The 11132-nt window shown below is 35.0% G+C and overlaps 2 protein-coding genes across 2 annotated transcripts; both read right to left on the reverse strand.

Moving 5' to 3' along the window:
- Nucleotides 1-640: 640 nt before the first annotated feature.
- On the reverse strand, nt 641-1494 carry LOC145123639 (uncharacterized protein At4g14100-like). Its single transcript, XM_079058846.1, has 2 exons — nt 968-1494; nt 641-867 (listed from the first exon to the last, which is right to left on the reverse strand). The coding sequence occupies exons 1-2, from the start codon at nt 1446-1448 to the stop codon at nt 752-754; spliced, it is 597 nt and encodes a 198-aa protein (XP_078914972.1). The 5' UTR covers nt 1449-1494; the 3' UTR covers nt 641-751.
- A 1516-nt stretch (nt 1495-3010) lies between these two features.
- Nucleotides 3011-7084, reverse strand: LOC145125104 (putative lipase YDR444W). Its single transcript, XM_079060594.1, has 10 exons — nt 6476-7084; nt 5967-6034; nt 5577-5647; nt 5241-5453; nt 4615-4778; nt 3917-3972; nt 3739-3791; nt 3535-3652; nt 3341-3438; nt 3011-3260 (listed from the first exon to the last, which is right to left on the reverse strand). Exons 1-10 carry the CDS (start codon nt 6781-6783, stop codon nt 3189-3191), a joined length of 1221 nt encoding a protein of 406 aa, XP_078916720.1. The 5' UTR covers nt 6784-7084; the 3' UTR covers nt 3011-3188.
- Nucleotides 7085-11132: the final 4048 nt, after the last annotated feature.

Consider the following 11132-nt stretch of genomic DNA (forward strand, 5'->3'; position numbering starts at 1 on the left):
AATTTAATACTTCAACAATCCATAGAAACGCCATGGTTTGTTTATGTCATACATAATTCCTTATATAACCACACAGAAAAAACATCGGTAATAATTTTAAAATACACGTCTAAAACTAATTTAGATTATGAGATTGCTAAAATCAATAATAATATCACCTATTTATTCTTTCTTCACATAATGGAGATTATGAGATTGCTAAAATCAATAATAATATCACCTATTTATTCTTTCTTCACATAATTAAAAAGAGTTTTACTTGAAGTCTCTAGTTTTAATTACAATATCATTTTCTTCATTTGATCAAGTTATCAATTAGAGTAAATAAATCATCCCTAATTCCCTATGGTTTGGATAAATTGCATATTTCCATATGATACTTTTTGTTATTGTTTTCATCACTCCCACACATAAAATTTTGGTCTCTCTTGTCCAACAGTTTTACTTTAGTAAAACGGTGTTTTACTGCACATCAACCCACCATGACGTTCACAATCACCCACCTCTCTCTTCCATTTGAAACAAATGTAATGGTAATTTTGCAAAAAGGAAACATGTAATACATATACGATTGTCAATAATTTAATTAGCATCATTATATTTATTTGTCTATAACTATGAGTAAATACGTAGCTTGAAATTTGTGAACACTAATAGCATAAATAAGATAAAATAATACTAAATAACCAAAACTCAATAAAAATAATTTTAAGACAACCAGAAAAGAAGATATAACTCATGCTCGTGCCTCCTAAGCGAAGAAAGTTTTCCTATTCACAGACTTCGTAAAACAATATTCGGGCGCTTGTACAACTGAATCAGGCAAAACTGCTCCAACCTCCCAAGTCATCACGTGCGAAGAAATCCCTACATTTCAAAATCTTTCATAAATTAATTCATTTCTACTTAACAATTCTTGTAAAAAAAAAAATTAATAACCATTAAAACCCTTAAATCTAATTATTACCACCAACAAAGTCCCAACGAACCGGTATCTTAGTGACCACATCTTCATAATACCAAATAAAGTCGACCTTCTCCCACAAGTCACACAAGAATCCATCTGTCACTACCCTCCCCAAATAACGCGCCCCATCAAGAAAGTCAGGACGGGGTATCCCAACACCAAAATCCACCACCGAACATTGCGCGTCCTCACCAAATGTGTAGTAAAAAGACGTGCCATTGCTCCACTCAATGTCATATAGCACTACATCAAGTTGTTTATGGAAAATGTTAACGTTGCGACCTTTGGGCCAGTCATACCAAAGGTCGCTCAGTTGGAGGTGGGTTGAGGTTAGGTTCATATACAAAAGTGCGTGGAATTGTTCGGGCCATGGGGTGGGTGTGGGTGTGGGTGTGGTTAGCTTTCGGCTAAGTGTTACATGATTTGGAAGTTGGAGAAGGAAAAGGATGAGTAGTGAAGTGGCTTGGAAGGATTGTTTCATGTTTCTTTGTTTGTGGGTATGTTTTGTTTGGTACTAGTGGTAGTGGGTATATGAGATAAAAGTTTTTATGGGTTAATTGAGCACCACACAATTCTTTTAAGCTTTATCACTTCTTATCGAGCTTCCATGCTCTTTTTCGTTATAGATAAAAGTAATAGCATCGATTCGTTGTATTTGTTTTATTTAAACGAAATATGTAGTATAAATCAATAGGTTATATTTTAACAATTGTTTTATTTGAATTAGAAATCAACAATATAAACTTAGACATATTTTCTAAAATTCTTTAAAAAATTCAAATCTCAACGACTTATGGCATAAATTTAGGGTGGTCAGAATAGTATCATGGTCGATACAAATCGAGAGCTATGATGTATGTATTAATATGGTTAGTGTATTCAAGAGCCATAATTTACTATTTTCTTAATTCTTTTAGGATGGATAGAGTTGAAGCATTTTTTGAACTAAAAAGGTGCTTTCATCTGGTAAATTAATCATTCCACTATTTCTAGTTCAAGCTTTGGTTAGCCGTAATTCATCCATAATAACTTGTATTAAAATAGTCTTGCAATTTTTTTTTTAATATTTGTGAATTAGTATGCGAATTCATTTTATATGTTTTTAATATTTTGTTAATTAGTTTTGTATTATTTTAATTATTATTTATTAATTTTAAAATTAAAAATTATGTGGATTTGAATATGGATTTTCATGGGTAGTCGGATGCGAATAGTAAAAGTGAGAAGAAAGAAAAACCGACGTTTAAAATAATACATTTAGAGGCCAACTATTTTGAAACAAAAAGATATGCGAGAACTTAACAATCAATTTCCAAAAATAAATAAATCTCAAAACACCTCTATATGCACATTGACACCTCGTTTACGTTTACACCAATCTTAAGTCGAAAATCACCAAAAAAATCCGTAAAAAAAAGATCTCTTTTTTGTTCAAAATATGCTTGTAAACATATTTTGCATTTGTTTTCAAAAAATTTCAAAACAAACACCACCACAAGACCCTAAAGTCAGCGTCTAATAGAATTACAACTTAAAAATGTCAAGAAAAAAAAACACACACACAGCATCTAATAGAATTACAACTTGAAAATGTCAAGAAAAAATAAAACACACACACACAAAACACGAAAACTATAAATGTGCCTATATTCACATTTCAAAAAGAAAAAAAAAATCGTTTTTTAGGCTACGAAAGGCTTACACACAACAACTGGAGTCTCATGTTGGTGTTTGTTTTAAAAAATATTGGTCGATTAGGAGTTTTAGGGTACTCACATGTTTCTCAAAAGAACTTTTCTCAATACATTTTAATCGTTGTGTTTTGAAAAAACTAATCAACTACAAGTTTTTTTACTAGTTGCATGACATTATTTTAATACGACAAAATGAAGTATAACGTTATAATATATATTGCTATTTCTTGCATTTAGCCTTGTTTTATATCGATTTCGTATTTCACTTTTATTTGATTTTAGTATTAAACTTTATTTCAAACGTGAGATCTTTGTAATTCATGATTTACAATTTAACAACACTTACAAATAAAAGTCAAGGATCTTAGGAGGTGTGTTTAATACTTTTTAATTAGACCATTTAGTTTCTACCAAACAGCCCCTTAGTCTAGTTATATGAGTAATTACAAAATCGATCATTAAACAACTCTACACAAAAAGACATAAATGCCCTTTTTAAAATAGTACTAAAAGGGATAAACCGTATGCTAAAGAACAAAATTATCAATCATATGAAGAACCACATCTGCTCCATCTGAATTTAACCAGTAGCTTTTCACCTGATTTAACCACCACCATGTCACATACAAAGGGCGTTTACGTCTTTTTACAAAAATGTAGCTTTAGAATTACAACTTACCTGAATAGTACTATGTGCAATATATCGTTGTGTGCTTTTATGGAAGCTAACATCAACACGTTCCCAAGGTACTTGAGTAAGACCTCGAAGCATCTCCTCTGTATAAACAAGATAAATGAATATAAGTTGCAAAAAAATGTGTTAAGGTCAAAAGGGTAAAATGGACAATTACAATTTAAAAGGGTAAAATAGACCTTCTAAAGTTTGAGGTACACCTACAGAAGATGTCCCTTCATTCTTGATGATGTCATCAGATTCAGGCTGAACATAAACAATGTGTGGATACTTCTTATCCTTTACAAGAAGGTTTGGCTACAAAAGATGAGAGGGGCGTTTTCGTCATTTGCACACACGATAAATCAAAGTAAAAAAAATTAAATTAAATTAAATTAAATTACCTTTGGAAGTTCATGTTGTCGACGAATTGATGATGTGTTCCACCCAACCACGTCTTATTAATCAACAAAAGGAAAACATAGAAAAGAAAACAATTAAAAGGCAAAGTTTTTCTTTTAGGAAATATTAATTTATATTAATTTTTTTTTTAAAAAAAAAGAAAGTTAAAAAAAAGGATACGATCATAGTTGGCATTAGCATAAGCCACACGTCTCTTGAAAGATCTTAACGCAGACCTACCACATTACATGAACAAAAAAAAAATATTAAATAAAAGTTTCAAAAGAAAATGGAGACAAACAAGATTTTTGAGAAGGGCATTTACGTCTTTTGCACATATAAGAGATCAAGAGCGGGTCCCAGTTCCACCTTCTTGGGTAAGACAAAAGCCGCAATATTTGTCCTACCCAAGAAAGTGGGACAAGAGACTCGCACTCAGTCTCTCGTATGTGCAAAAAGACAAAAATGCCCTCCTCAGGATGTGACAAGAAGAAAATTTGATGAGGGCATTCAAGTCTTTTTCACAGACAAAAGATCAGAAGGCAAGTCTCTATGACTGTCCCACCTTCTTGGGTAAGACAAACGATGCAATATTTGTCCTACCCAAGAAAATGGAACAAGAGACTCGCATTCAGTCTCTTGTATGTGCAAAAAGACAAAAATGCCCTCCTTAGGATATGACAAGAAGAAAATAGGGCATTCAAGTCTTTTGCACAGACAAAAGATCTTGGGTAGGACAAAGGCCGCAATATATGTCCTACCCAAGAAAGTGAAACAAGAGACTGGCACTCAGTCTTTTGTTAGTTTGTATGTGCAAAAACGACAAAAATGCCCTCCTTAGGACGCAAAATTACAATTAAACCAAACACAGTACTAACATGAACTTCATGTCTTCAGAGTCATAAACCATTCGAAGGAGAAGTGGCTGTCCCTCAACATCATTGTCCGTAAGAAAAAGATGCTTACCTGATCTCCCAACTAACCAATGAGCTGTTTGTGGGGCCCGTTTTTCAAGAAACGGAAGACCACAAAGTAAAGGAAGCTGTTCACATGATGAAATATATTTAAAAAAAAAGTAATGAAAAATATAGAGTAAATTACATGAATGGTCCCTACGGTTTAGGGTAATTTGCGCGTTTGGTCCCTAACTTATTTTTTTAACTCGGAAGGTCCCTACTATTTGTTTTTATTACGCGCTTGGTCCATGTCTTACCTAAAAATACTATTTTACCCTTGATTTTTAAATTTATTTAAATAAACACACCCCCAAGTCCCCAACCCCACCCCACCCCCTCACCTTACCTTACCCACCATTTTTCCAAATGTAAATAATAGTCTTTTTAGGTAAGACAGGGACCAAACGCGTAACAAAAACAAACAGTAGGGACTTTCCGAGTTAAAAAAAATAAGTTAGGGACCAAGCGCGCAAATTACCCCAAACCATAGGGACCATTTGTGTAATTTACTCAAAAATATAACATAAACTGATAAACGGCTAAATTACCTGTTTATGTCCTCTAGAACCAAGATGTGGAGTTGCAACTGTAATGAAGTTGATTGGTTGCAAAGTGGCAATTTTAGATTCTGAAAACTGTTTTTGTTGTGAATTTTTTTCATAAAGAATTCCAATTGCATATCGGGCGACTAAACCACCTAATGAATGTGATACAAATGAGATTTTGGACACTTCAGGCCACCTTTTGGCAACTTCTATTACCTGTAGTATAAAAAGAAACTAACTAGATTATTTATATAAAATTAATTTCAACTTTTTGATAGACTTTGCTCTGATAATATGAAAAGTGAAAATGTAAAAGAAAATCAAGAGAGAGAAAAATACCTCTTCAGCTAACCTTTCACCCATTCGGTCAACACCATCAAAAGTCAAGGTTGAACAATTGCATTCACTGCCTGCTTGGTAAAGATTTATGAATGATTACAAAATATTATAAAGGTTACAACTTTTTTTAAATTGAATTGAAAGTGAAAGTTGTAATGTGAACAGTTAATTAGAAAGATGGGCTAAAAGATATATTTATGAACTTTTTTTCCACAATGAATGTAAATGATGATTACAAAATACTAGCAACATAATGGAAAGAAAGTAAAGGATGGAAGTTTTTACAAAAGCTGGAAAGAGTAAAAAAAATGGAATAAAGAACAGTTTTATAATACAAAAGCAATTAAACAAGAATTGTGAAAGATGAAGATGGATGAAAAAGACACTCACAGTGAACAATAACTTTATCAGGAAGCCTATCGAGAAACTGCTTAGCAGCATATCTCCAATCTGCAGCACTGAACACATCGCACAACTAAGTAAATATCCTCCACATTTCAACATCAAGTTCTTTATGAATAATGATGCTTAAAAATATCTGAAATAAATGGTAGCATGCTGTAAAAACAAGCATATCCTCCTATTTGTTCCCCTCTTCTTCAATCACATTTGTATCCCCACTAGATTATGTCTCAAAAGGAATCTAACATTAAGATATGAAGCAAAGAGAGATCGAGCAAATGAATAATATGAGGGTTTACTTATGCTGACAAGTAGAACAAATAAACCCACCTTGATGTTCAAATGAAGTTTGATTAGGGGTTTGGGATTTGAGAATGGTGGTTCATCTTTAAATCACGAATTTCAGAAACTGAACAATTAGGGTTCTAGTACCAAACCTGATAATGGCTTTTTCAGATGATAGAAGCAAAAAGTAAAAGAAATAGCGATGAAGTTACCTGCCAATGATCCCATTAACCATGATTACAAGGTGATCAGGTGGAACCATGGCTCCGGCAGACACCGCGTCAAAAACATCTTCACCGCTAGCAACATTATTATCGGACTCGATCACTTCCACTTTATGGTTCTTCTTCCTCGACTGAACAAAACAACACCTTCCCCCCAATTTCCGAACAAATTCCATTTCCTCACCTCCGGAATCACCCCGAAGAGACAAAAACCTCGGCGAACCGGATCGAAACCCTAGGGTAAATAAATCGAAATTTAGGGGCGAGAAACGGGGTTTTGAAGCGACACCAAACATGCGTATGGAATCGATCACTTAAAATCATGGGAAAAAGTTGATTGGGTGAGTAAAGCGAATCAGATTTGGAAAAGTAAGTTAGGGTTAAATGAAGGGGGCAAAGTAGTTTCATGAGCGTAAGATAACGACGGCTGCGGTGGTTTGATGAGAGAGGTGGGGCTTCTGCTGTAACAAACGGTCGAACGGGAAGAAACTGTCGTCGTCCGTACCCGCCGACGACATCAATTCCGTTTCAATTTCAACCATGTGCGTAAGGGAGTTTTAGCACATGGCTAATCTAATAACCCGATTAAGCTCTCCACAATAGGCCACTTTTTTTATATTAGATTATAAAGGTTAAATTAGAAAGTATAATCCTTTTGATTTGGGTTAGTTGGTTGTTTGGAGCTTAATTTTTTTTAATTCATTTTTTTTTTAAATTTGTGTTGTGTCGTTTGTCTTGATCAATTTAAAATATTAATATACCTTTATTTTATTTATTATTTTGATTTGATAAAGGGCTAATGATATAAAAACTTTCAAGTTTGCACGAAATTGTCGGATTTACCCAAAGTACAAATTTATGTTCGTTTTTGCCTCAAACTTGTATTAAATGGGTCGTTTTTGTCTTTTAACCGGTTTCCCATTAATCAACCGGTAACCACTTGCTTAGCTGGAAGATACGTGACATTTATCCTTTAAAGACCGATTCAAAGACATCTCCATCTCCATTTGATCCCTTCGACCCCCACAGTTAGGCGCAGAGCTGCACGAAATTGTATCAGTCTCTAACGGGAAAACGAAAACTTCGTCTTCAAGATCAAGCTTTAATGGTTGTACAAGAAGGAGGAACAAGAAGGTAAGAAGATGTGAATGTGGTGATGTTTGTGGTGTATCAGTCCCAGGATGAAAATTTTAGGGTTACCCTAATTATTAGTAAAAACCTCTTTATTTTTGTATTAATTTCTCCCTAAAATTTTCAGGATGCTCTAATTTTCCAAAGATGAATGTATGTAATAGAACCCTAATTTTTTTTTTTTTTTTTTGTAGGTGGAAGGAGGCAACTGTGGTTTTTTCAAATTGGTGGATGAAGAATTAGGTCAAGAACTGGAGATGTCTCATACATAGCAGATTAAGCCATTGTTAGATGTGATAATATGGTTGTTAGTGGTTATATTGTTGATGCTAGCAATAGTGGTTATTAAGATGTAGGTTTGTTGGTTTTTCCTATACTAGCAATATATGAAGGGTAATTAAATTCTTACATCTTTGTAATGTTTTTTTGAACGGTTGAATGTTACATCTTTGTAATGTATTAATGGCAATGGTATTAATGGTAGTTAATTGCTATTTCATGTATATGTTGCACTTGTTTTATTGATTTACTTGTTAATGGTATGGTATTAAAGGTAAACTACACTTGGTTACATTCACAATGAAAGTAGACTTTGCAGGAATGAAATGTAATGATAACTTTCATAAAAGGAATTGCACTAATGAAAGTACATTGTTAATGCTTAACATCCATAAGAAAATAAAGTAAAAACATCATGGTTACCATAATTAGGGGCATCCATTATAAACCATAATAAAAATCATACATTACATAAGGTTTACTAGCATGTAGCAGCCATCCATTTTGAATACCAAAACATGTACTTAAAAGCCTGAAAAATATCCAAAAAAAGGCAAGCCATAATGTAACACTAAACAAATGGATGTATGTTGCAAGTAGTGGTGTATACCAAAACATGTACCAAAAAGGGATACTTATACAGTTGCCCAATTATACCATCCCCACTTTCACCCCCATATACCTAGCTAACTACTCCAAATCTGTTGGATAGCTAGATGTGGAACCCATTCCATCTTTGTCAAAACAAGGTTTCTTCAGCTTTTGCAGGATGATCATTTCTAAGGGCTTTCTTGGCCTTCTGAATGGTACATGCCCTTCATCATCAGCATCATTTCCCTCCATATCTGCTCTATCATCCTCACCATTACCCTCATCTTCATCCTCAACATCACTATCACCCTCTCCATCATCCTCACTAACACAATCACCATCACTGTGATGCCTCAAAAATCACAATAAATTTAAACTTTTAAAATCAACCCAAAATAATAAATTGTTTACAAATCATGGTTTTCAAAATATTTTCCAAATACCAGAGTCTCCCAAATCATAAGCCATAAACAAGAGGATGTGTAAAGTCACATCTTCGCCTTCCCGCGATCATCTGAAGTACCTGAAACCATAACCCAAAATTGTAAGCCAATGCTTGGTGAGTTCCCTCAAAGTACCACCACATAAACATAATAAGAAACAAGATGCATACAGAGCCTTCAGCCTAACTGGACCGTCGTGCCGGCCTACAGACTATCTGGACCGCTCACAGAACCTTCAGCATGACTTGACCGCCTCACCGGGCCTTCAGCCTATATGGACCGTTCTCCAGGCCTTCGGACTGACTGGTCCGCCTCACAGGCCTTCAGTCTATTCGAGCCACCATGGGTAACCCAACCACACATAACATATCGACATATACATAACAGATAAACATATAACCAGTCAGCAGACAACAAGTAGATCTAACAGATCACTACAGCATAACAACATCCTATATATCAGGATACAGATCTAATAGATCACTACAACAGAGCAACATCCTATATAACAGGATACAGATCTAACAAATCACTACAACATAGCAACATACGTTAAATTGGGATATCAATCCAATGGGCCGACCTTCGTACCTTCGACCCATAACTGCAATGAGGAAAACTCAATGATAACTGAAACAACACTCGATCCGCGACGAACACTGCTCCTCACACTAAACCAAAACTAGAAACAAACCCAATCAATAATTAGGGTTTAACCCAAACCCATGGTGTAGTCCATTCCTCATCATGATGAAGGGAAAAGACCATTTTGCCCTTTATATGCAAGCCCAACTAAACTAAGCCCAAAACCCCTAATGGCCTAATGCCCAAAATCGATCCATTGGGCTTCTGCTAAGAACGTCTGGCGTTCCACCCAATGACGCATGGCGTCCAAACGCCAGGCGTTCCCATACAGACATCTGGCGTTTGTTCGCTGATTACCAACTTCCAAACCAATGTCTTAATGGCTTAAGATCTCATATCTAAACTTCATATCCAATCATAATGGAATGTCTAAAGCCATAAAGTTGCAAACTTTATGGCCATGCATGGTTACAATGAGCCCAAAAGCTAAAACTCCAACTCCTTAACCCATTAAGACACCTCAAAACTTGAATTGTGTGAAAGGAAGATCCAAGATCACACGTTTATCACTTAATATACCCTAAAACGTTCAAAAGGATAACTCATTTGGTCTAAGGTAGCTCCCACCAAAAAATACCAAGAAAATGGGGCTAATAAGCATAATCTTCTAACATAAGCAAGGTCTAGAGATATGATGATCAAGTTCATAACTTTATACCACAAAATGATGCTCAAAGACGTCAAGAGTCCAGATCCACACGCTTGAGGGCAACACCAACACTCCAATGATCTTCCTTCTCTATCAAGAACGCTAAAATGATACCAAAAAGATGCACAAGGCTTCAAACTCTCATACACACTTAGTGTTTTCAAAATGAGGATGGAGGCCGGAGTGGTGAAGGGTTTTGAGGCCATAATGTTCTTTAAATAGGGTGCAAACCCTAAAATTTAGAGTTTGGTCTCTGTGTACAAACGCCTAGCGTCCATCATAGAACGTCTGGCGTTTGAATACCTAGCGTTCTATGCCAAATGCCTGGCGTTTGGACCAAAGTGCCAATAATTACCACAAAAAGGTTAAAAGTGTAAATACCTGGAAACCATGGTGTTACAATCACCATCACCCTCACCCTCACCTGCTACTTGACCAGCATATTCACCCACACCATCACCCTCATTTTCCTCCACACCATCATTTATAAGACCACCACCCTCATTTACTTCCATCACACCATCAACGTATGAAATATACTCAACTTCATTTACATCATGTTAATCAAAAATTTAAAAATATTTTTAGTTAAAGGATATAAACAGTTTTATACTAATGACTAGAATTTAGAAAATGATGAAGCCAAACTAACCATCTCAACTGGTGGCATATCATCCAATTCAAGTTGTACTGCTCTCAAGCTCTCTACTATAGCAATCTTATATCCTGCCCAAGTAGGTATGATACACTTTCTAGATCCAACTTCACCACCTCTGGGAGAACATCACTTACATTTCCTTCAGTGAATTCAGGTTCAGAATTACCCTCATTCTTATATTGACTTTTTTTCATCAGTACCTTTAAGAATAGCAACCATTGCATCTCCAACCTCATCAAGTGTTTTTTT

This window comes from Lactuca virosa, chromosome 7, assembly GCF_052849685.1.
Source record: "Lactuca virosa cultivar CGN04683 chromosome 7, Lactuca_virosa_CGN04683_v6, whole genome shotgun sequence".
In the NCBI taxonomy this organism is placed as follows: domain Eukaryota; kingdom Viridiplantae; phylum Streptophyta; class Magnoliopsida; order Asterales; family Asteraceae; genus Lactuca; species Lactuca virosa.